Source organism: Amblyomma americanum, chromosome 4 (genome assembly GCF_052857255.1).
Source record: "Amblyomma americanum isolate KBUSLIRL-KWMA chromosome 4, ASM5285725v1, whole genome shotgun sequence".
Taxonomy (NCBI): domain Eukaryota; kingdom Metazoa; phylum Arthropoda; class Arachnida; order Ixodida; family Ixodidae; genus Amblyomma; species Amblyomma americanum.
The window spans coordinates 117,109,963-117,136,911 of NC_135500.1; the positions used below are offsets into that span (position 1 = coordinate 117,109,963).

The 26,949-nt window shown below is 44.8% G+C and overlaps 1 protein-coding gene across 6 annotated transcripts in view; it reads right to left on the minus strand.

Annotated features, from left to right (window-relative positions):
* Positions 1-26,949, minus strand: part of LOC144128266 (cholecystokinin receptor type A-like) — a 179,620-nt gene that overhangs the window by 25,175 nt on the left and 127,496 nt on the right. For 2 of the 6 annotated variants that reach the window (XM_077661542.1, XM_077661539.1), the window contains exons 3-5: positions 21,739-22,008; positions 16,248-16,396; positions 7,804-8,158 (exon numbers count right to left, since the gene is read on the minus strand). In XM_077661542.1, coding sequence (XP_077517668.1) covers positions 7,804-8,158; positions 16,248-16,396; positions 21,739-22,008 — 774 coding nt within the window. Of the gene's footprint in view, positions 1-636; positions 861-7,803; positions 8,159-16,247; positions 16,397-21,738; positions 22,009-26,949 lie in introns of all 6 variants that reach the window. The other 4 variants (XM_077661541.1, XM_077661545.1, XM_077661543.1 and 1 more) reach the window with 4 other exon arrangements.

The window sequence follows — 26,949 nt, forward strand, 5'->3', positions numbered from 1 at the left end:
GTGAGCCTGAGTTCGGATGCAAGTGGTGCTCGCTTTCGCGCTTTCATTGCACATGTGTCTCTCAGTCCCACAATGTCGCCAGTTAGTTTAGTTTAGTTTATGGGGGATTTAACGTCCCAAGGCGACTCGGGCTATGAGAGACGTTGTAGTGAAGGGCTCCGGAAATTTCGACCACCTGGGGTTCTTTAACGTGCACTGACATCGCACAGTACACGGGCCTCTAGAATTTTGCCTCCATCGAAATTCGACCACCGCGGCTGGGATCGAACCCGCGTCTTTCGGGCCAGCAGCCGAGCGCCATAACCACTCAGCCACCACGGCGGCCCTATCGCCAGTTAGAAGGAAAACAAAATATAGATATAAAAATGAAATAGTAGCGTAATAAAGCGTTGTGTTGTGTTGGGTTTAGTGGCGCATAAGCGGTGTGATAAAGCGGTGAGTGAGATGAAAGCGTGAGTGCCGAAACAGTTGCTCTCGCAGAAAGAGTGAAGACATAGCGAGGAGCAGCCAGTGGCTGAAGCCTTCGGCGAGCGGTGTCGTTAAGCCGGAAGCAACATTCTCGCATTTGGTGCGCAGCGGCGGCTGAGCTGGCCTAGAGGAGAGGCGTGCCATTTCATCGCTTCAACCCATCTTTACCTCACGGTCTTTTTTTCCGGCCACGCTTCCTGGATTACGGGATGAGAGACCGGCTCTTCACATCTCTGGCTGTTCCTCCTGCCTCGCGGGGCAGTCGATGGGGGAGGTGGGCGACTGCCTCGCGGAGGCGTCGCGTAGCCGCTGCGACCGCGTCGGTCCGGTCGCGGGACTTTGTAGGCTTCGTCGGCTGCCGTTGTACAGGCAGCGCCGCATCGAGGATCTTCCTGCGTGTCAGACGTTGGACGCAGCGAGCCGATCGATAATGGCTTATCGAAACCCTTTGCTGTGTTCTTTTTTCTTTTTCGGAAGTGGGGGTAATCGCATACGTTTCAGCCGGTACGCTCGAGCCGGGTAAACAAAACTGTTATGACTTACACAGTTTTTTTTATCTTTTTGCGGAACTCAAGACTTTTGTGACAAGCGATTCAGTTGCGCCCGCATGCGATCTTTTGCGTCGCAATTATCGTCAGCATAAATGTTTACTATAGAGGAAAGCGAACACATATTTTACTTGTGTAGCTATTGTTTCGTGGGCAACGCTAGCTTTCGTGGTAGGCTTGTGGGATACTTAGCCACTTTTGTTGCTTGTTTTCTTAAAAGGACACTGAGGAGAACTCTATAATTTTTTTTTGTTAGCAAAATCTGATCGTTCGGCATTTCATGGCTTTGTTGCCGCTTGTCCGGGCGCGAAAGATGCATTTATTTCAAAGAAATTTGGATTCGAAGATGAAAAACTTTTTCCCGCCGCTCTGATTCAAACTCAGGGAACTCTTATGACGCCACGGCAACTCTTATGACGTCTCAGAACGGAGTGACGTAATACGTGACGTAAACGCAGACTCCGTGATTTCTGTCGGCTAGCGGTGTGGTGCGCAACCTTCCTTTGCCAGCCTCAGAGATTCGTGGCGTCCGTGAAGTAAGGAAAGTTCCTCCAAGGTGGCGCCTCTTGTCCTAGGAAGTCATCACGCTTGTACTTGCGAGATTGGCCTGTGGCGGCGCCACCTGTATTTTGGTTCTTGCAATTTTCTACATTACAAGAGCTTTTTTTCAGTAAGAGTGGCGTGTTTGTGATCAGGAGCTGCTATTCTATCGATACAAGCCAACTTCAATTTCTCCTCAGTGTCCCTATAATTTCTTCCAAAACTCTTGACAAAACATTACTATCATCCTAGTTCTCGCGGTATTTAGCATGTGAGTGTTAAGGTGCCACGGCTGCACATGCATAGGGCTTTGAGAGACGTCGTAGTGGACTCCAGTTATACTTCGATGGGGTGTGGTGTTTTAAAGTTAAGAAAAATGGCACCGAACGCCGAAATTTTTGCCTCTCTCCTCAAACAAAGCAAGCTGTACACGAAGCTGTGCACAAAAATCCACACTTTACACGATAATAAGCTTAGCTCTTTGCATTTTCGAACCTTTTCTTTTAAGTGGTGTAATGTCAATCAGCAAAAGATGAAGCTAACAGGCGACCAGTTTTCGGCATATGGTGCAGCTATGATCGAGTTGAAAAAGACCGACTCGAATCGCCCTAGTTGTCTTCATTATGGTTGACATACTTTCCGGTCATTTTTTAGAATATTCGAGTAGTAATTTTAGTGGAAACCTGGACCATATCGGGGGGGTTTACACTTAAAATATGTCCTCAAGGGCTAGGTTTTGTTCTATCCCGAAGAGATGCTGTGCTTGCGTTGCCCATTGTATACGACTCACAAGTATATACATCAGCATGCGCACTTGACAAGTATGCGTGCTTTCATTATGGCGAATGTATGCTATCTGTGTTTCCCTCATTATCGAAGCAATAAATGCGAAGAGAGCTTGGCGACCATGTACGAGGTTTCACACCTACGTTTTTGGCCTGAAAAGCTACATTACTTTCGATTACTCGAAACAGTGGCAGGTTAACGGCAGTGGACCGGTGTGCTTGTTGAGAGAATAAGCTCGCTTATGCAAAAACGTGAGCCCTCCTGGTATTGTGAATAGTATACCTGGGAAAAAGAAAAGGCCATGGCAGCTTGGCCAAGTTTTGAGGCGCACTACATTTTTAGAAAAGATTTTTCTGATATGGTCGACCATACCAGGAAAACCTTTCTTACTTTGCAAGAATATGTTACTGCCAGAGTCTGGCAGTAACATATTCTTGGAAACATCACTCACTATATCATTAAGTATGGGCAAATGCATATGGGGGCAACTCTTCAGGAAAGCGGATAATTTCATCAACTGCAACCGGCAAGTCAATATGTAATATTTTGGTTACGATTTTGCACAATGCATGAAAAGATAATCTTCATTATCACTCGAGGCTTCAGTAAGATATGTACAGTAGGAGCTGCTGCGTTTCAGTAAGATTAAAAGTGGTTTAATCGACGCTGAATAGTTTCCTAAGAAGCAGAGAATATCTCTTCAGGGGTGAAGAACTTTAGGAGCCAACATCAAAACAGGCTGTCACCGTTTACACTTACGTTTCAATTACTTCTAGCTGTAGTACATAACCTGCATGACCCATAATATTTATGCACCAAGTTTTGTGTAGAGAATCCTCAAGATCGTGTCAAAGTCAATCAGGCTCGACAGCACAAACCTTTAACATAAAATGCGTAGCTTTAATAACGGCAGGCGAATACTATGGGTGCGCATGATTTCGAAATTCTCAGGGGTACACATTGAGAGGGCATAGCTGCAACACCGCAACGGACTCTCAACAATCATTACCCGTCCGCAATCACCCGCTCTTTTCATAGGAACGAAAATATCAAAGTACTAAAATGATTTGTTATTTTTGTCGCACCGAAATCGCGACCGTGTTAGTAAAGTGCTTCCGGTTGTGTAGGTTATATGCAATATATGGCAAGAAAGTTGCGGTTGCCGCTTTCTTATTACTAAAATCCCCCGTATAATTTCGCACTCTATGTTGACGCATAATTATATTATACAGAACTAAACTTGAAAACACCTTTTATGAGTGCTTTATTTTAGAAGGTGATGATCAGTAAACCAGATGCTAATTGTGGCAAATGAATTTTAAATTCGGTGCCACACTTGTAAAGAAACACCCCTGTATGCTACTTTTATTGTCAGCAAGGGTTTCTGCAGCGCATGCACAAATAGAAAATAAAAGCCTGGTGGAAAGCTCGCTTCAAAGAGGAATTGCTTAAAGAAGAAGGGGGGGGGGGGCAGCGATTTGGAGGGGGCAGCGCTTTGGGTGCATGTGAGCTCGATAGCAGCGATAGGTGCTAGCACAAGTGTGACAAGCATTAAGGAGGGATAGACCAAGGGAAAAGGTTCGACAAGGCGATGAAAAACGCAGCTAGCTTCTGGACAGTTAAAGTAAAATTTTGATGACACCTCTTCAAGTTCTGTACGGAGGCCCAAGGAGAGATAGCTATCACTAAGGACTTCAGTTATTCCAAGCTACCACTTGTATACATTGACTCTGTGCTGTTCTTAGTAGTGGCTGCATTTTAAGTTTCACTTCTTTTTTATTCCAATACCGTAATGGTCCACAGGATGTAATATGAATGAGTGGTTTCCTTAATAAAGAATTTCGGACACTGCCGTCTTCTACGCAGCATAATTTGCAAACGTAGAAATGAAAGTGGGAAGAAGGTTCCAGTCACTGAATGTGCGTTTTATGAATTTCGATTGATAGAGTGGCACGGCATATGGTCCTCCAACTTTAAATGAATCGATGATCGCTGAACCCATTCAAACGTGTGTATTATGGAGAAGAAAGTTTATTTTCAGGTCCGGATTAGTAAAATAAATTTTCCGAGAAATACTCAATCGAGAGCGTTAGCGTCACGATTGAAGATGAAGCCGGCCCAGTCTGCTCTCAAGAACAGACTCCGGCGAAACGACAATATTAAGAGGCACAGTTTTGAAGAAATACAACAGCATCAATTAATACGGCGGTAGGGACATTCCACTCGGCAAAGAATCTTGACTGGACTACAGCGAAGTTCAGGAAAGCGTAAGCTTGAGATGCGTCATAGCGGGGCGGAAGCTGCGGCGCCAGTAATATCAGTGTACGATTACTATAACTAGTGGCCACGCCGACAGGCAAGTCTCATGTTGCCTAAAATAAGAACCGCTAGCGACTCTTGGATGCTTATGATAGCAAAGGGTCGAAGTCGCAAAAAAAGTGCAAGCTGAGAAATGTTTCCGAATCGTCAGTGTCAGGAGGACTGAAAATGAACCAAGTACAGCTTTTTATCAAAAAAATTATTTTCTCATTGCCCTTTCCACTATCTCTCTGTGGGGCACATTATTATTTCACTTGCCGCTTCTCCATTTAAATCCCACTTACCACCGGTTGTTAGCAAGAGCTGCCGCCGCTCGGATGCTGCCAAATAAGAAGCCGAAACGGCGCGCCAAACCGAACTGAACTGGCTTTCCAATGGTGTGATGTTGCAATCGAACCCGGATATATAAGCTCTAAGAAGATGGGGAAATACTATGATATATCGACAAGTTGATATATGAATAATGATGATATATAAGTTTATCTAGAGCCTAGAAGCAAGCTTATCTACAGCCTAGATTGCACACACATCAATCACGCACTTCTTGTAGCGACGTGCTGCCTGCCGGCGGGCTGGCAGCTCGTCGCTCGCTGGGTGTTCTTAGGTCTCACTTGTTTCGCTTCGCGACCGTCGGCGGCGGTTTCTGGAACCAACCACTGCTTCCTGTACGATGACTAATCCTGTTACCAGTGCATTGTAATTAGAATAATCGCTCATAGACCCCGGCGTCTTCAGTAGCCAAGCATGCCAGGTGAGGGCCGCCGGTGGGCTTTAGTTAGGTTGGCTTCACCGCATTACAGCTATGTGGAGACTGTAGGCAACCCTGAAGCGCACGCCACGCTCATCACGTCATGCGGTTTCAGATAACTAGCGCTGCCAGCAGCTGTCCAAGGCAGAGAAGCCGACCGTTCTTAGCGCGAAAAGTGGTCGAATAGTGCCGTTAGAGGAAGAGGCACTTTTAGGAGCGCCGCGAAGTTCGATGTGTCGAAAGACCAGCGCAATTCAAGCTGGATATGCTGCCAAACTGTCCTATAACTTTACACAGAATTTTCATGGAGATAATCTGTATGATAAGTATATCCGATATTTTGAAATACTCGGGATCAGTATATTTAGGCTCAATGGTAACGAGTTAGATATTAACTAAAACTTAATCAACAACGAATTTGGCTCGATGGTTTGTAAACTGGTATTCGAAAGCTACATCTAGCTTCTTAAATGTTGGGCGTTTTGAGCGAGGGAATAAGAGATCTAGTTTTAGAATTTATTGCACGCAAATTTTTTCACGTTTATCGCCCGCTTGTTCCAGGTGAGGTTGAAAAGAGGCGTACTGCAAGTGGAACTAACTAACGTCGACTCTGCATTAAATCGAGAATACCAAAAACATTTAAAGACGATCCCTGGACGATACGCTAATATGCGGGAAGCATATCTCTTTGCATTGAGTAGCGAGAGCCGTGTTAAGAAGCTCTTTAAGAAGCCGTCGTTGGGTCATAAAAGGTACACTGAGAACAAAGCAAAGTTCGCCGGCATCAGTAGGTAACCGCGTAATAGTCACAAATAGGATACTCGTACCGAATACGAACCTGTTATAAGATAGGAAAGGCCATGAAAGGAAATTCAGGTATCGCCATCATTTACACAGTTTACGGACAGAGTTTACAGGCGCCGATCTCTGACCTTAAGTCATTCTGCTATTCCTTTCAAAACAGTGATCTCTGAATTCCTTTTGGTGTAGAAGTCACGCCTTTAAACGGAGAGGTGAGAACATTTTGAATCTACTTTTTCTCAAGAATAAATGTGCTATTTTTGTTGCGGAACAAGCATAAGCATACAGAGAAAAAGCTATGAACTCAATGTTTTCTATCAACATAAACTTAATGCGGTTGTCCTCATTGTGTGTATGCGTGCAGGTTGACTGACTCCTCCTCCAAGTGCAGCAGCGGATGGTTACTCCAAAATCGCCTTTTTGTTTTAGCTGTCGTTTGAGATAATTATGCTACATCTAACTCAGCGATACCTTACAGTTATTTATGTTCTAATCCTTGGTAGACAATGGTCTTCTAAACCCCTGCGGCAGCACGTTTGTTACAACAGAATACACGGGAGTTCTCTGCAGGCGAAGTCCTTCCATAGAGACACAGCACAGAGGTATATCAATCATAATTTCTTTCTAGCTAGCTAACGTCCGTGCTATTCATTTAATGTCTTTTTTTTTATTCGCGGGCAAAACTGAGAGCAAAACTTGCGAGGAAAATTACAAATTATGGTCGTCATGAAAAGGGAAGCTCAGACTTCCTTCGCCAGCCGCTGCCTGTTTTATGCCGGTATTAATACGGTGCACAAGCACATGAAAGGTGCCATTAAAGAGTGAGGGATTCGCAAAGACACGCTCCTTTCAGGGGTTCTTTACAGCACCATTAAACGTTCCTACTATGCGGAGTCCGTTCAACCGGATCGCATGACACCGGAGCATATGTCCGCTACATGCGCGCCGAGCCGTAACATACGTGTAATATCCGAGGTCCATAAACAAATCATTTTTATTACACCGACAAAATAAACGAAGCCTTAAAAGAGAACGAAGAGGTCGTCAGCTGAAAGTGACTAACGGAAAAGAAAGAAAAGAGTAAGGCAAGCAGAGATTTGGGGACACAAGCAGCAGAGTGCAGTCATGTAAAGAGGATGCGACGGGCATTATCTGAAAGAAGACAGAACAGCATTCACCTATAGAAGCGCCAGCAGCGCATCGGAAGCCGGCAAAATACAAACACCGTCACGATGACAGTGAGCAAACAGAAATAAAAAGCACGACCGGAGTGGGTCTGAATGGTACGTGCGACAGAGAAGAGCGGTGGCTCAAATCTCAACACCCGAGAACAAACATTGCAACTAAGCCAACTGCTATATGTTTGTTCGTACTGTCAGCTGGAGCGATGCAGAGGAGTAAAGAGGAGCAGGCAGGACAACATAGGTCTCGTTGTCCTGTGTGTACCCTCTTGGGTTTGCTCTGTTTCTTCTTTGTGCCTGGCAGTTGAAGCAGCAAAGAGCCCATTCGCACAACGCATGCACATTACAAGGAGGGCAATAAGCGGCTCTGTTTACTCCGGTTACAGGCAGCGAGGTGACAGCGGGAACCTACCGCTCGCGTTCTTGCCGTTGCTGCAGATGCTGTTGAGGGACACGAAGCGGTCGTGGCTCTTGGTGGAGGACCACCGCCGACGTCGGCGACCCGAGGCGCTCGAGCAGGCGAGCACGTTGCGGAAGGCCTGGCGGTACTTGTCGTGCATGAAGCAGTACGTGATGGGGTTGCAGCAGGAGGAGACGTAGGCCAACAGGTGGACGGCGGCGAAGGCGCCCGACGGCACGCGGCTGTAGGCGGCCTGCGCGTCGAAAACAGTCCACGTGTGCAGCACGTACAGCGGCGTCCAGCACACGAAGAACTCGAGCACGAGCACCGACAGCATCCGGATCACGCGCCGCTTCGAGGCCCGACTCTGCGTGGAGGAGGAGGAAGGAAAACATCCTTATTACAGGGAGGCACTAAAGTGAAGTGATAAGGACCGATTAGGCCGCTATGGCACTTTGGTGATCAGCGAAGTCCGAAAAAAAAAACGAGCAATCTAGAACCAGGGACGCTGCTATGAAGGGGGGAGGGTATGGAAAATATGGGGAGGTAATGGTTGCGTTATATATGTAAATGATGAGTCGAAGATAATGCTTCGCGATTTACATGAGTACAAAGAAAGAAGATAGTATAGGACGAACGATAAACATTTGTCGAAGTGAAATTTCAGTTGAAGTTCGACGTGCGCCCTGTTTTTTTTTTCTTCTCTTTTCTAAAGAAAGTTTCAGACTGTAAATATTTTCTTTTAAACGAAGAATCAACTACAGATTTCTTCTTTGACTATAGATATTTTCAGTGTCTGTCCTGACTTCACGACAGTGTGGGCAAGGAGCTGTGTTAAGCTATTCGAAGTTGAGGACCACAAGTCGCATGTGCGTTCCGTTTTGAGTGAGGAGTGCGGTTGACCAAAGATGGCACGATTCTCCGAACTATTTTTATAGTCTTCGGCTATAAGTTTTCTCTATGTTAGACATGGCCAAGTCGGTGATGGTGATCCATGGTACGGAGGGTAGCGCAAACCAAGACGACGTACAAAGAACAGATACACACATTAATGCTTAAAATGCCTTCCAACTCTCTGTCCAAAAAAATTGATTACCTTCCTAAGTTCTAAACACCGGTGGTTCGACATTCTCTTTCCTTGTTTTCTTTCGCGTTTTTCTGGCACATACGCCTGTTGGTCCTTTCATTTCAGATTCGCGTTGGTCGTCTGGGAATCTTTCCTTCAGGAGTTAGCGCCTGTGTTGCGTGTATGCCTTCTTTGTCCGTAAACTTTGTGTGCAGCCCCCCAAACCACACTTAGCAGACTCCCGCTGAAAAGTAGGCATTGGAAACAACCAACAGTGGTCCCATTGATAGCAGTTGCGATACCCGATCAGCCTTTCTCTGAGGCAGCATAAGTAATGAAACACTAAGGTATCTTCTTCCATTAACTTTATCCAGTTCTTTAACGAAGCTGCATCAAGGAAGCAAACTTTGAAATCAACACAGCTGCTTTCTTGCATTTTTTAGCAGTGGCATGTGCATTGCTCTATCTACGTAACTTTCTCATCTTCCAAAAAATTCTTAGAGTGGTTCACTGACTTTTGGGAATTAAGATTGTATGTGATGAGTTGTACGAAATGTGAGCACACATGCTAAGACTTCGTTCACTCCCAAATCCCAACAAACAGCACTGGACGAAAAGTCGTCACCACTTGGCAAAAATAAAAACGACGACCGTGTAGTCGATACTTGCAAGCGCCGCCCATGCGTCTCCCGTTAAGAGGAAGGAATTTTCCATGGCGGAGAAAGTTTGATACTCTTGCGAAATTACGAAATAATGGGAGAACGCTGGCATCCTACTCTTTTCATGGATAACACCGGCTGTCAATAATGGTGTACTTCTCGTCAGCTCACCGTTACGTTCGATGCAGTGGCTTAACGACAAATAATTTGTCCTTTTCAAAAGTACCCACACTAAATGCAAACGCAAAGCTTCTTGGCCACCTGATGCCCCAAGAGCAAGCAGTGCGTTATATCAGGAAAGTTGCACCATCCATGATTTTGTTGCTATTGTTAATTACCCTTCAATCATGGCTTAATTTTATGCCGCGGCATCCTTAAGGTTACTCTGGCAAAGACACTGAAAAGACTTCTGGAATTCTGTCTCAGGTTGTCAAGCTATGCAGGAGTGTATACCATATTCAATGAATAGCTCAATATTCGCTGCCTAGAAATTGCAGAGAGCACAGCAAATTTTCTACGCATTTTCCTCGTCCTGTATGCGAAGTCCAGGATAAGCAAAGTTATTAGCAAAAAGCGACTGTTCACGAAGGCGAGAGTAATTGTCTCTAGTGAGGATAAGAATTACTCTGCGCTGCAAGCTGTTTTCAAAACGCAAGCACACCAGGCCAAGAGAGTTTCGACAAGAGAGGAAGCGGCCTATGTCCGACAAGGAGGAAATTTGTTACAGCGCAATAGGGAAGAAAGTCACTCTGTAATGGTAGTACCGTCGCCGAAGCAAGCATTTTATTTCTCACATTCACCTTCCATAGTAAAGTCTGAAGCTTCGGCGTCAATCCTTAGCGATTAAGTATGGCGCTCATTTCAATTCATATCAAAGAAGGCACTATTTCAAAATGTCAGGAAGATATGTGGAGACACGAACCGCTACGCATTGAGGAGGAAGTGAACTTACATGTTTTTTTTTGCTTGGTAGCTCCTCTTCGAATGAACGCTCTGCTCTGCTGAAAAAAACTACACTTCTCTCTTTCCCAACTTCTCGTGCGCAATCTTATGTGCGACTCCAGCTTTGGGTGCTACTATCACACTTTTACTGACATGAAAACGTGTTCCACCACTGTGGGCCGAAAACCAGCAGCACTCCTATGACGTGCCACAAAACATGCAGTTTTAATCTCTTTAAAAGCATGGTTGCTAGAGTCACGCCATTAAGATCTGTACAGGCAGTTGAAATCAGGCGTTTAGCCAAGGTGCCGCGAACTATCGCAGTTTGCGTAAATGTTAAAGTGGTATGGGTTAGACTCAAAAGGGAGCGAAGCCGCTGCGACGCCGTTCATAATGACGTCATCACTATCAACAACACTACCCACAGCCAGTTGACTTCACTGCAGGAAAGAGACCTCTGCCAATGGCTTCCAATTCTTCTGCTTGCCGCCAACCATGGAAACGTTATTTGAAGCATAGTGGTTGTTGAAAGTTATGCTTTACGGATTTTTTCTTACGCAACAACAAGCGTAGTAAAGACAAGTCGTTCTTGTAAATCGGTTAAGCGGACAGGCGGACAGGAGGTGCAAGAATAGCTGTAATCGTGAGCTTATTAGTTAAGATCGAATAATTATCTTTTCATTAACTTCATTTAGCCTTCATGTTTATATTGAAAACTAGAGACAGTAGTATCCGAAATCTATCTTATTTTTACGATTTTTATAACACGTCTATGTCCTGAGCTATGTACGTCTAAATTTTCAGCGCTCTGCGTATAATTGCGCATGCGAGGTCTCGGCTCTCGGCGTGAAGCTCCTTCCTGATGTGACTAAGCTATTGCATATGGCGCTTCACCTCACAAGAATGTGGAGGCACAGGCGATGGTTTATAAATTATCACTCTCGGCCAGGGGTGTGGTAGAGCTGCGGTTGACCGCATGCGCAGCCTGAAGCAGCGGCTTGTCTCATCACTCACTCCAGCAGCAATTGCTTTAAAAAACCAGCGCTCGTCCCACGCCGCCAGGCGCAGTGGTTCTTCAGTTTCGCTGGCCGAAACAATAAGTTATCACCGCTGCTTACAACTGCACATTCTTGTCAGGAGAGTGTTATACGCCATAACTGCGAGCTGCGTCGCACTAGCCAGGAGCCTCATTATGAGTGCCACGGACTCGTATGGGGATTTGAACTGTGTGGGCTGAAATATTAGACATACATATCTTAACACACAGGCGCGTAAGTTAAAATGTTCAATTATATAGTAGTCCTTGAATACCGCTGCCTTTAAGTTTTCGAAACAAACTTGCACACTAATTGCAGCGAATAAAAATAATTAATTTCTCAGGTTGCGATGACAATTTTCCACAGTTTGTGCTGTCTGCACAGCGCCCTCTTCCAAATGAGTTGCAACAAATTGCTTTGTGGCAGGACCAAAATACAATGAGAAAATAAATTCTATGACCAGGCCATACGGACGCCGGCGAGAGGAACAGAAATAGTCTCACTGACCTAGATAACAAGCATTCCCTTAATAGAAATCTCCGTAGCCTGATTTATTATGCTCTGTTCATTGCGTAAATGCTGCTTTGGTAGAAGATAGCCCCAGATAGTCTCATAATTAGAAAGAACGTGTTCGTAATCGATAATAGAGCCAGGCCAACCTTCGACTTTAATCAACCAAATGATCAGACAGGCTTTCGTAAAGGATATTCCACAATAGATCATATTCACACTATCAATCAGATGATAAAGAAATGGGCAGAATATAACCAAACCCTGTATATAATAGCCTTAATTGATTATGAGAAAGCATTCGACTCAATGGAAACCTCAGCCGTCATGCAGGCATTGCGGAATCAGGGTGTAGACGAGCTTTAAGTCAAAATACTGGAAGACATATATAAGAACTGTACAGCTACCAAAGTCCCCCGTAAAGTCAGCAATAAAATTCCAATAAGGAAGGGCGTCAGGCAAGGAGACACGATCTCGCCAATGCTATTCACCGCCTGTTTACAGGAGTTATTCCAAGGCCTGAATTGGGAACAGTTCAGGATAAGAGTTAATGGAGAGTACGTAAATAATCTGCGATTCGCTGATTAAATTGCCTTGCTGAGTCACTCAGGAGATGAACTGCAAATCATGATCAATGAGTTAGAAAGACAGAGCAGTACGGTGGATATGAAAATTAACATGCAGAAAACCAAAGTAATGTTCAACAGTTTAGCAAGGGAACAGCAGTTCGCAATTGGCAATGAGGTGCTGGAAGTGGTAAAGGAATACGTCTATATATGGCAGGTAGTTACGGCGATTCCGGATCATGAGAAGGAAACAACTAGAAGGATAAGAATGGAGTGGAGCGCATATGGCAGGTTCTCTCAGATCATGAATAGCAGGTTACTAATATCCCTCAAGAGAAAAGTTTACAACAGCTGTATCTTACCGGTACTCACCTATGGGGCAGAAACGTGGAGTATAACGAAAAGGGTTCAGGTTAAGTTCAGGACAGCACAGCGAGCCATAGAAAGGAAAATGATAGGTGTAACGTTAAGAGGCCGGAAGCAGGCAGATTTGGCGAGAGAACAAACGCGTGTTAATGACATCCTAGTCGAAATCAAGAGAAGAAATGGGCTCGGGCAGGGCATGTACTGCGTAGGCAAGATAACCGCTGGTTCTTAAGGGTGACAGAGCGGATTCCAAGAGAATGCAAGCGTAGCAGAGGGCGGCAGTAGGTTAGGTGGGCGGATGAGATTAGGAAGTTTGCAGGCATAGGGTGGGCGCAGATGGCAAAGGACAGGGTTAATTGGAGAGACATGGGAGAGGCCTTTGCCCTGCAGTAGGTGTAGTCAGGCTGATGATGATGATGATGATGATGATGACGATGATGATGATGAAGTGTTGCAATCAACATCCTTTGGCTTCTATGGTGGACCAAGCATGGTATACTTAACGTGAGGTGATTTACGCTATAACGTAGGTACTGAGAAAAGAGCAATTGACGCTTAAAAAATTTGAGGAGAGTTCTGGCCAAGTTATGTGCATAGTAATATCGGTTCTACGGCTCTTTTGGAATGTTTCGATGTTTGTCCTGGAACAAAAGAAGAATATGTTGCTGAGAACATTGCATTTAAAAATTTTCCCGGTAGTCGATTGAAACTTGCGACGTCTACACCGGCTGAGTACTGCGGCGGTGCAGCCTCGCCTCTAGCGTCCAGATTCAAACAAAATTATATTGACGCACGCAGTTTACTTCTCAAATCGGCCGGTGATGGTGTGACACGTGTGCTTAAATTTTTTACCTATTCCATCTCACGAAAACTCCGCTTTCAGTGAAAGTATCGTGTTCGTAGTTATAATGCGGCAATCTATCGATACAAGCCAACTTGAATTTCTGCTTAGTGTCCTTTTAGAGCGTCAAACTGCTGGTCTAAAGTGAGATTTGATCTTTTTCTGATCTCTAACTACGTTATTCTCTCTTTCGCTTTATCCTTTTATCGTTTAGAAGAAAGAAAAATAAAAACATTTATCACTGTGGAGCTTCGCAGTGTAAACGGTTTAATGTTAAGGCCGAGTTTCACCACAGGGGCCAACTGCTCGGCCAAGAGTGTGAAAAGAGAGTAGGGCCCGTATTGGGCAAGGATTCTTTACAGAATTAAATCTGCCTGTTTACCGACGTCAAAAGCGGCATCGAATGGGAAGACCTAAATCACAAGAAGAATCGCCAGAAAAGAAAGCAGCAGCGGCCACGATAAGCAACGATTCTTTTTCGATGCACTGCTTTTAATTTTCTATCGGTAACCGCTTTTGTGATCGTCAGGATGACAGCTAGCAAGTAATGGAAATCATCGGTTCTGTTATCAGGAGAAGAGACCTCCTATGAAAGAGGGGCAAAATAATCAACCGGCGTAAAACAGTACAAACATACAGTCCTGGAGAGCTTTTTCCCAACTACCAAACTTTCTCAGCGCCGCAATGCGTTGATTATCTCAATTCGTTAAAGCGTTTTACGGGGTTTAATATGGGTATATCTTGGCGATAACGTCCCGTGGTGAAAGGCTCCTGATAATTTCGGTCACCTGGTAGTTTAACGTGCCCTTACATCGCACACTACACGAGCCTCTAGCATTTCGATCTCCGCGGCCGGAAACAAACCCCCGTCTTCCCGGCGAGCAGTCGAGTACCATTACTGAGCCACCGGGCCGACGCAAGATGCATGGTAAATGCGGCTCTTTATATCCCAACTATCACTAGAGGGAGGTTCATGCGATGTACTGCCAAGAAACTTAGAAGCCAAACAGAAACTAGAAGCTTTTAGGGAAACAGACCGGAATTCAATTTCGCACCAATTATAAGGTTTCCAGCGCGCAAAGCCGCCTGATTCTCGGCCATGCAAGATAGAATGTCGGCCTGAGCGCCCCTCAGTTAGTACTTGGCTTCTGTTTAATCAACTAGTGATGACTACCTCGTTGTCATGTGCGAGCCCTCTGCACCCTTTTAGGCGTCCGTCTATACAACCTCTCATGAAACTTACAGGAGCGTTGTTAACCGTGGCGCATGTTTAGGCGTTTATTAGCTACTAGCGGGACTCCATAGTTCAATGTACCGCCATGAACTGAGAGCCCATAGAAATAAAAGTTCCCTCATCATCCTCATTCTTCAACATCTTTTCTCGGTTAAAAGATGTCACCACTCTGGAGTTCAATTCCACCCATCTTCAGCAAATCTTTACGCGCAAAAGTAAATATCAGTAAGGAGTATTTGCAAAATACTCACCGTACATTCTTTTTTCGAAATCACACTGCACATTGGTGAGCGAAAGCCCAAAAATCCTTAATACCAATTTCGCAACACGAATTTCATCGTCGCGATTCATAATTCTGTTGTGCACCAATTCCATTTGTCACAGAAGAGGTTAAAAAAAAAACATAACCAACAAGGAAGAAGACGATCGTCTCACCAAAAGAAGAGCCAAGTGACACACTGGCTTCCACCACACGACAGTGTGTATTAAAGAAGCGTCAAGTACAAGGTAAAAACAACGTAAAATCTTGCTGAAAACACAAAAAACATTTTCTGTCGCTGCCACGTCCCGTAAAAGCGACAGCATTTCGTTCAGAATTGAGCAGCCTTCCATCACGGCGAGTTAACTTGCGCTGTCGAGACTACAAAACTTTAGGTAGCGCGATACAGCTACTTTTTCATAACGAAAGCAGTCAGTATAATTGTGCACAAAAAGTTGTCACTATCCGAAAAAAATTTTCTGGTTACCAAAAAATGGGCGTCTCAACGTATTACTATAAAGGTTATGCTGCAAGGTAAAAGCTTTCTGTCGTCTTTTTTTTTCTGCAGGACGACCCGCAGCGGTGCCTCAGTGGTTACAACGCTCGACTACTGATCCGGAGTTCCTGGGTTCGAACCCGACCGCGGTGGCTGCGTTTTTATGGAGTAAAAACGCTAAGGCGCCCGTGTGCTGTGCGATGTCAGTGCACGTTAAAGATCCCCAGGTGGTCGAAATTATTCCGGAGCCCTCCACTACGGCACCTCTTTCTTCCTTTCTTCTTTCACTCCCTCCTTTATCCCTTCCCTTACGGCGCGGTTCAGGTGTCCAACGATATATGAGACAGATAGTGCGCCGTTTGCTTTCCCCCCAAAACCAATTATTCTGCAGGATGAACAAGATAGTGCAGTGAAGCAGGTCGGAAAAACCTAAGCACCGCAGACCAGAACAAAGGTATCACAGCAGCAGTCCGTACGTACCTTCCGGTAGTTTCCCCTGAAGATGAACGGCCGTCTGGGCATCTTCTGGAGCCGGGCTTCGACATCAGGGGGAGCGAAGAGCTGCGGCATGTCGGGGTTGGTGTGGTACTCTTCGTGGACCACAGCCGTAGACATGAGTTCCTCGTCTGCTTGAGTATGGAGGAAGGTGGAAAGAGTAAAGGAGAAAAATAGAAGCATATTAATGCGAAGGAGGTTAAGTCACCGCCATCTTTTAATGTGCTCATGGTCACGGCTATTCGCTCCAGTCGGGATCACATAAGACGTTCTGGCGCCCTACTAGTGCTGAAGACTACATAACTCTACTAAGTTTTGTTGTCGGTTTTGCCGAATTACAATGACAGTGCTGCAAATTCACATTCTGCGGCACATCGTAAAAGCCGAAATAAGAACAGAGAGTACAAGGCAGACTTTATTCAGGCGACTTTATTCAGGGCAGGGAGGGCTGGTGGTGATAATCATGGGTGTTATCCGCGATTCCTTTGCTAGCTTAGCTTCGATGACGCAAGTGAGGTGTGCCGCTATGTGCCTCTAACTATGGCTAAATCTTTGCGTCCTAGTATAGTGTGGCAATTTTTTTTTGACGTGTAATAAAGCGTGAAGCGCTGCACGGAGCGAGTAGGCAGGGCTAGGACTGTGCAATTGTGGTGTTCATAGAATAACCCTCTTCAAACAAGCTCAGACAGCTGCGCTTTATGTAATATTTTTAGGGAATCTTAACGGAGTCGATTTCTCGGCTCATTCCGTCTTCATTGTTCCAAAGTTTTTTCCGAATTTCCTGATTCTGCCCGGACGACAGCAGAATTAGGATGAAACCGAACAGCAGCACATCAGTTAATTCGACTTCCATTACTCTGTTGTTTCGCAAAACTTCGTAACGATCCTCGACAAGTAACTGCTGCTTCTGTGTTTCAATAATACGTAATCGTCTCATTTAATGTTGGAAGCTTTAGAATGCAGTTTTAGACATTCTCAAAGGTCACCCATAATTCGTAAGAAAAGTTACCATTGTTGAACAATTTGCTCTGCAGTCAATAGTTTCCATTTTGCATGCAAAACAAGGAACAAAAAAGGCAAATTGAAAGGCTGGAAACAAGGTGGTTAGGGAAGGCGGCAGTGCCAAGGGGAAAGAGAATATATGAGGCAGGCTAGTGCAACCACGACGTACCCAAGGCAGAAGTCCCAGCGATACTGGTGGAAGTTTTAAATAAAGTTATATTCAAAAGAGTTAGTCACTGTTATGGCAGCCATGATGTGACTGTCCGGTGTAATAGTGTTTTAGGAAAATGAATAATACAAGACTAACACCAAAAAAAAAGTTGGATAGGAGCTAAAGTAAGACATCACGAGACACAGAGTTATTACAATACCCTGAAACTATATGGCATGCAGTATTTACAGTACGCCGTGTTTCAGACCCCAAGAGGAACTTGCTCCTAGGTACTAATACACTTGTGACGGTGCAGTTGCGCCTTTTTTCGGGTAAAAAGCGAACCTTGAGAGATGTAACCTTCAATCTATAGCGAAGCTAGAACCAACCGAGGGAAGGACAATAGATACGCGAAACCATTGTACGTGAGAACCGTCGGTCACTGACACGTCCCGCTGAATAATTGATTTACCTCAGACCTAAACAACAGACCACTGCGATCCCGCTGCTTCCAAAAGCGGATGGAGCCGGTCGGCTGCGATCGTTGCCGGCAAAGCTCACGTTGAACCGCACAGCTCGTGTGGTTTTACGAACTCACGTTTACGAAATGCGGGTGCAGTACTGAAGTGCGTATTGCCTACCGTGACGTAAAGCAGTTTTTCTGCTTCGCCTGCGGCTCGGCTTCGTATCTGCGGACCAGCACTCCTTTGCGATCGGTATACGGTGGGTAACCATTCCTGAGAGTTGTGGTGATGGGATGAAACGACCTAGCATATATTTCACGTGTGCCCACAGCTTTCTTACCGTCGAATGGCAGGAACTGTTCTCTACACTTTACCGTTTGACAACCAAACGTTAAGGTATGAAGAGAAACTATAGGTCGATGAACTTATAGCCGCTGTAGCTGTACAAGTTGTCTACTCTTTTTTTATTCTTGAGCTTCAGACTTGAAAAACAGTGCCTTTCGGGCCACATAACGGCGCCAGAGAGAAGTTTATTCTTCAGTAAAGCTCATTTTTAGCTTCGGCTGGAGCGTGCACGCGGAATAGCCCTGCTGCCATTTTCCTCGAGTGAACGCCCTCTGTGACTTAGAATGCAAATGTCCTATACTGCGTCCCAGATAGTGAAAACTGTGGCAGCATCATGCCCTCTTCTGCCGGCATAATGAGACGACACAATGTATCGAAGCTTGCTGTATTTCGTTGACTGCTTCCGCCCAATTAATCATTTCCTTCATGCCTAAGCACAGCTGTCGTACTTTTGGCATAACTGTATTCAAGAGGCTTAACACTAAAAGAGTACTCACAGCTAGAAATGCAATGACCTTATAAGGGCAACAAATCTAGAGTCAAGTCTTAAAAGGTCTGTGATTGTTTACCCAGCGCGTCAGTTACAATTCATTTAGATTGTCTTCAATTCATATTTTGGCTTTCGCTTCACAGATGGATTTCTAACATCCGGGATCCTTGCGTTCGAAAAGCAAAAATATATGGCATTACCATATCCTTACAGCCTTCCCATGAGTCAAATTTTTTCTTGCGCATGGATGGCATCAGGAGCGACAGTTTAATGCTCATTTTTTCTTGATTTGATAAAAACCTGCTGACACTCGCGGTGCGTTGAATTTTTCTGGCTTCCCTACTAACGCATTAGAGACACAGGCCAGCGTAGAATGTTTAAATCTACGCCTTAAGAAGCGAAAAAAATACCGACTTTTGGAATAACTGCCCTAAAGTTTTCGGCACACTACACTGAGCGAAGTTTTGCAATTGCTTCTTGGTCTTCCACCAAGAGGTTTCCCTGAAGACTAATGAGGTCGCTCTCAGCTGCAAATTCCTCCTTTTGATGTTCTGTCAAAGCTCCCAAGAAAAAAACGCGCAAATACGGAAATAATATTGACTCGTGAGAAAGGGCTCGTCCAAACCCATTTGCCGCTTCTGACGGGCGAACGCTGCTAGCCGCGATCAATAGCACCACGACACTCTCGGCTGCTTATAGATCTACCCAAAGTAAACTTTGAAGGACCGACGGAACATTAGTGGGAGAAGTCAAAGGCTGGATGGTGTGCTATGTTGTTTTGTCGCGCAAAGACTGGGATCCAGCTAAGTGCATTGCCACGAGAGCTTGCCTGCGTGCCATCGATTCGTGGATGGCATCACTTGGGTCGGTCGGTTCGCAGAGTACTCATAAAAGACGCATTTTATAGTCAGAGGTTACTGCAGTGTTCAGTGAAATGTGGTTAATGCGCAGTATGAATGTGCTCGTGGGTGAACGTTTGTGCTATGGACACCCTGAAAAATGTGATCTGTTATACTCAAGCAATTTTAAAAATTAGGGCAATGACAGAATTTCCGAGCGTGAGCTGTCACTGATTTGTCTCGGTACAATACCTGTTTCATTAAGTTAAACTAAAAACTGGTGTTTTCCCTTTAAAGCACCCAGAATGACGTCTCTCTCCTGAGCATAATATTTTGCCCACTGAAAATATTTTTAGCTACCGTGTTTTTCCCAATGTTTCTGTCCATCGCTATCTGCAGGATAAACTTAAGGATGAAGGCATCCTGTCTAAACTAAAGCTTTCAAAAGAAGTCACGGCTTGACTTTTAAGGCGGCGACGGAAATCTTAGCAAAATATACTTAGATTGACGATTACACTGGCTTCAAATCATTAATAAGCACAGCATATTTTAAGTAGTGCTAATAATTTTATGGAGCTGAGATTCTACTGACACCCACTGCTACAGTGCACTTTATTCTGCTCCGTTATGTATATGCCTTATTAGCGTATCTATTATGAGATGAAAAGTACTTACAAAGCAATAAGTATGCAAACTTTAACTTCTTGTAACAATATTTGAGACAGTTGTTGTTTGGTGCTGGGGTCACAAAAAGTGCTACATATCTTTCTCTTTTCTTCTTCGTTTTAAGCAATCAGTTGCGAGAGTTTAAAAAGAGAAAAGCAGGTGCTACTCCTAGGCACTAGATGAACTAATATTAGTTACTAGCTCTTTCTGATGCTTTCAAGCCCTGGCGTTAATGATGTCTCACATCTCTGACATTACTCTTTTAAACAGTGACTTAAAGAAGGCCGTGGGTACTAAATGTATCATCGTTCCGTGCGAACCTCCGATACGCATGGAAAAAATGTATGAAGACATGAAAATATATGAGGTGATTCCCTAACTAAATCTTTCCGTAGCTAACTAAGGGCTTTCTATGGGGCTTATACTCTGCTAAAATAGAGCTGAGTGCTGCTAAAAGTCCTTGGCACAAATGTGCTTCGCACACTAGAATTCTGCTGAAGAGCTAATCAGCATATCGAAATTTATCTAAATTTTGTTTGAAGTCTAGAAGGGTTCAAAATGCTCTTACCGAACCTTACGTTTTATTTAAACAAAACATGGACCACTGCATCCTCTTTGCTCCTCAACTTCTGCTTTTGTATAATCCTGCATCGCAGAGTAAATAGTTTTTCAGAGCTTAGTTTCTTGACAGCGATATAAACTTGATAAAATATTAAAATTTAAAAAATGCTGGCAAGTGTCAAATTCTTAATATTATAGGACAGCCTTAAAGCATGCTTTTAGTGCTTATTGAATATCAATGGGAGAAAACATACTATTGGTTTTGTTTTGTTCGTGGCGTTCCTTCGAGGAAAACCCTAAGGACACGAAGCGTGGCTTGATCTCTGTCTCTTCTATTCGATACTTTTATATATGAAGGAGCCAATATGAAGGTACTTCTCAGCTAGTCTGAGAGCCCTTTCTGGTGACTGTAGGGGCGTCGGCAAAAACACGTCTGTGAGCAATCTGGGGTATCCTATCAACATCTTTCTACGCTTACGCTCGTCGAATTGATATCAACATCCGTGACAGAAAACCTTAGCACAGTGTGGTATTATCGAGCATGTTATCAACGGCTAGTGCAAGGCCATCAAAGCCGATTGATGTTATAAGTTCCGGGCGAAGAAAACTGCGTCCGCCACAGCGTATTTTAGAATACAGGCCCAAGAGGAATGTTTTGCAGGCTTCTCCAATCCAGAATTATTTCTTGATGAAATAGCGACGGAACGCTGCATTGCACATCCGCCCTTAGGACATGCGTGCTTCATCAAATGGGGTCTTTCTTAATGGTCAAAATTAGAATAGTTCTTCCGACTGGACGCGTAGGGTTCTACAAATAAATTAGGGAGTAACTACGCGGGGACCCGGAGACACACGAGAGTGCAGGGACAGTGCAGGAGCCAGTAGCCGAGGGGAATCGGTTAGTGTCGGCGGGGGTTAGTCCAGGTTGTTGCCAGCGCAGCGAAGGGCCCAGTCTCACTTGAGGGGTGCTGTTCGGTTTCGGGCGTCGGGGCTGCACAAGCCCGGCAACGGCGCGCCAAGGCCCGGCTCACAACAGGCCAGCAGCAGCAGCAGCAGCACAGCGTACTTTTGTTGTCGAGCTTCATGCCGTGGCAGAGGGTGGCGCAGATGCAGCTGTACACGAACGACATGATGACTAGCGGCAGCAGAAACAGCGTCACGTCCAGGTACACGTTGAAGACCCGCTCCGAGGTCACGTTGGGCCACACCTCACGGCACTTCTTACGCTCTGCATGACACGCGTGGAGGAGAAGAAAGTAGGCATAGCGTTACTCTGTGAGGCAAGTGAAAATTGTCTTCAGGAAGGGTCTCAAGCAGGCTGGCTACTTTGTGATTTGGTTCTGTGAATGCTCCTAGAGCTGTATAGTGTGAAAATTAAAGAGACGGATGTGACGAACAGGAAAGAGCGCACTACAGACCGATGCGCAGAACAGTGAAGTCTACATTCGGGTTTACATACTGGAAACATAGAGCACAAGATCCCCTTTAAAGCAGAGCAAATGTTGATTCGAGCAGCACTAGGTGTGAACCAAGAAACGAAAAGAAAACACACTAACACAATTGACCGGTTGACGTGCATTAAGTTACAGCATAAATGGTATTACAAAGTCACCTGATCCACAGTACTTTGCAAGGCTCCGAAACGTGTGATTCGAGAAAGGCAGCTGTGGTCGAGGTTCGTTTAGGGCCATGATATGAAAAGTAAATTGACCGTTTTGTTCTTTAGAGCAACCTTTATCGATATTGTTTCGATGGTTTCAGTATAACATTATTATAAATGAATGACGAATAGTCAGCAGTCCTCTGAGAAATATTATTCATTATCTGACAAAAAAAGGAAGCTTTTGGTTATTTTTTAGTAATTCAAGGCGGTTATCTACACTCGCAACCGATGTCATATCCTGAGGAAATTATGTCAACCGCGTTGAAACCTTGACTCCACCGCGATGCTGGAGAACACAAAAAAATATGCCTTATCCTTCAGAACCTTATCACCAAGCTTGCAAGCCTGAGGCAATGCTGCTACGCCTAACGACAAGCGTTATGTTATTACCGGGACCCTGTGTGCAATGACGGCCAGCTGGGGAACTCGCATTGAGCGATAACGAATGCGGGGGCAAAGAGCTCGGTGTTGATCGCCGCGGAGATGGCACTACTCTGGCGACGTCCATGCCGCCTACAACGCGACATCGCCTGGAACACGTCGATGTGAGCCACGCCAGTGCCAGAGCGCGTTCGACCATTCTCTTGACGACGCGGGTGGCGAGACAGTTCGGCACCCGGAGTTGGCTGGTAACGATAAGAAACCTAGGTGTTGCCTCGTAGCGTGCTTCGCGTCGTCAGTTCTATACAGCATTGCATAAGCTTCGGCTTCAGCTGGGATACGCAGTCAACCCGCGTTTGAGTTCTCCACGTCATGATACGTTTTTCGATGTTCGCCGCAACTTTGCCGTCTGATGTTTTTAAGCCTAATAGATAGTGATGGAACCAAATTTTCGGACCCATAAATGCACTCAATTCGAGCGAGCGTGAGAATATGGCAGGAAGAGTCCGAATTTTGCTTAACAATTTAGGAGATGACCTCCTACGAGGCATGACGAAAGGATACGGGGAAATAAAATAAACGGAAGCTGACGAGGCTGTGTCGATGAAAACAGATAGGCATACAGAAAGGCATAACACAAAACATTGTAGATTTTGTGACATCTTGGCCTCGCTTCTAGTAGCCCTTCATTTTTACCTGATCATGAAGCTGACAGCAAGAAAGACATTGACGGTTTCAGACTAGTGTGCGGCGGTTGTTGCGATGCTTTGGCACGCATAAGGACTGAAGGGTCCCCTGTCTCACTTAAACCATACTCGATGAATCGAAAAAATCTCGGTGCATGAAGAAAAAAAGAGTAGTTATAAAGGCGAGCCCATCACCAGATACCTAGGTCAACGCAAGCAGACTGCGTCTGCCAAACTGCACAGAAATAGCCTGGCCGATGTACGAACCAAGTTGGTTCGCACTACGTTGCAGACTGTTTCGAGGAAATAAAAAAATAAAAAACTAGCAGGCTAGAACTTTTCTCTGGGTCTGTTTACGACATGGCGTTTTTCTACGCGCCGTTAGACTTTATGCAGTGCGGAAGGGTGCGTAGAAAGCAAAAAAAAAAAGAGACACAGACAACAAAGCAGCGAGCGGCGCAAATATGAATCTCTGTCCGGCGCTGTACCGCTTGTAGCTCTCGGAAAAAAATACAACACAAAAGACTTTGTCGTGCCAGAGACACTTTAGTTTTCCTTCTTTTTATCGTCCCACAAAATTTTTTTTGCCGTGCCTTGAAGGCTTGTGATATTGAAATCGATGTTGGAGTGAAGTGTCTGGGCGACCGCAAAAGGGACCACAGCAGAAGTGGCCGAGTAAAGTGAACACTTGGGAATAGGCATTTCCAAAGTAGGAATCTCTCTGAGTAGTTCTTAGTGCAACGTTCGAAGTTTTAGCAACAGCCATCCCTCCCAAGCCGGTCAGTAGAAAAACACCGACTGCGTTTATCGCCGGCTGGCGCCAGTGCGCAACTCGAGAAAGTTCTTTTAGTTCCCCCACTCATGTTGCGAGTACTCTTATATTGTCTCTAAATTCACAAAACCTTCAAAGGACTAAAGTTTGCATACAAACTGCCGCAAATTCTAAAGCTTTAAGGGCTCCGACACATCTTCACGACATTGTTTTGCGTTAGGGTCACGGCTAACAGTCATTTTGCTGCCATTAGCGTGCTACTTTGCTCAGCCAAAGACACATTAGCAAATTACGCCCCCACTGCACCCCCCCCCCCCCCCCGCTTGCCGTGAAAGAAAGGACAAAGCATTTGTTATACACACGTAAGCGCGTTCTGAAGGCTGAGTCAAGGACACTGTATTGAGTCGTTTCTTTTTTCTGGTATACTTGCACACTTGCACGTGCTGTGATAATGCTCTCTTTGCGACTAAATGTGTGGCACGAGCTTAAACCTATTTACGTACCTTAACATACCGAGCAGAGTGTCCATCTCTCTGTCGCGATGTAATACACTGGGCTTAATCAAGCGCATTTATGTTTTATTACATTTATTACATTACAAGGAGCGTCATCGCTCTATACAATGCCTTCTGTCTGCTTTTTGTAAGGGTATATGGCGGCCTAATAATGTATGTGACTGAATCGGAGATTATGAGGTTCACAGCACAGCAAAGAAAAGAGTTTGTGATCTCGTGTTTGCGGCTGTGGATGCAGCTTGTAAATTAGGAGAAAAATATGTTACAAAAGGTATTTAAGGGACTTACGTGCAGGTAATACAAAAACATTGATGGCTCCCGTGGAACTGCATCAATGTTTTGCGTGCAACTTACTTATCCTGATATATTTACGTTAATGGTGTACGTCAGCCAAAAACCACAACCTTTCGGAGCTGCGAGCTCAGCTCGAAGATGCGTTTCTTTTAAGGTCGGATATGGTTGTGCCTCGATAAATACTGGAAGAGCTCTTGACGGTAGAATTCTAAGTCCACTAATCCTCCTAGTCCACCCACTAATTCATCGAAATATGACTTATTCTCAAACTAATATACTTTTTTCTGACATAATCTACCAAATAATCAGTCTTCATCTGAATTGTAAATATCCAACTAAAGAATTACGATGTATGTGCGATGCCGCAGAAGACACTGACAAAGAGCAGGACAGAAAGCGACGGGCGCAACTTTCACTGCACTCTCAAGTTGACGCCATTACGGTGGGAAATTACCTGCTCAAAGTCTGTCCATTTCTTATGATTACAAACAGGTTGAAAAGCATAGCGGCACCCAATACTGTGTCTCATGGCTGTCGGCGACGCAGTCATTAATAACGAGGGTGCTTGCTGCCTTTATGTTTTCAAACTTGCTAGGAATGAGCCTCACAGACATGCAGCCGGAGCCCAATCGGGAGAAACTAAGCTATACAAAAAACTAACACCGACTAAGTCATACATTTTCCTTTTTCTCACAAAAGGATTTCATTCTGATTGGTTACAGCGAAAAAGCGAAACAAGATAAATGTTGACGGCAAACGTGAGATGAACAGTTTGCTTTTCCAGCATTCTTGGCGACCTGGCTCAAACTGACATGCGCGCTCTCCGGTGTCGTGCATATAGATCATTATTTGAGTTTGAAGCCTGCAGATTATAAACTGGGCCATCAGCGTACATTGCCGAAGTTACAAAAACTGCCATGTTAACTTTCTAGCCTATGTATACTGTGATAAGCATGCAGCACATATCATTATGATTGGTATGGGAAACTTCATTCGTAGTAGGTTTGGCCAACAGGCCCGTGTTGTATGTGACACCGAAGATGCTTGAAATACCGCCAGGACAATAACTTTATGTTCACTAACAGCCGGTGGCGCCATCTGGTCTCCGCCAAGTGCTGAGATTTAAATACTTTTTATGTAAGAAAGAAACCAACAGACGCTTAGACAATGACATCAATAGAAAGGTTCTTTTCATTTTAATGTAGTGTTGGCTAAAGCAATAAAATTGTTGTGCAGTTATCACGTAGAGGATATTTATTTATTTCGCAGATATCACCGAAAAGACCACATGCCGCCGGAGGGATCCAAACTCAGACCTCCTCATTCCCCGAGCTCTGCTGTCCAAACTAAACTACGGCATCAGTGGCGTATCCTCTAGTTTTGGATGTTTGCGCCTCGTTTATCCACACCCTTTGTCTTCTTTTCACAATTTGTCTTGTTTTGAGAACCAAAATCCGCATTTCATTTGTCATTTCAACTCTTATCAAAAGAAAATGCTGCCTCCTGCATTTACAGAGCATTACGGATCCAACACGCGGTTTGTAGATAGTCATACAATTTACAGGCTGTGAACTAGAAGGCTTGGCTGGCGCCAAGAGGAAAAGGTTTAACTATTAAGGCGCCTCAAATGTATGAAGGATTAGTTCCGCGCTCCCGCTACACCGCCTACCATAATATACAGACGTATATAGCAAGCAGCGCGGGTCAATCCCACTCTGTTATTACCTCCGAACCAGATTGTTAGGCCTTTTAACCTTGTGTCTTTTTCCAATAAACTTCAGTTGATAGTAGCGCTTGTCCTTCGTGATTTTCTCTTTGTGTCCCCTGTCGCAGCGCTTTCGAAAGTTTTCAAAGATGT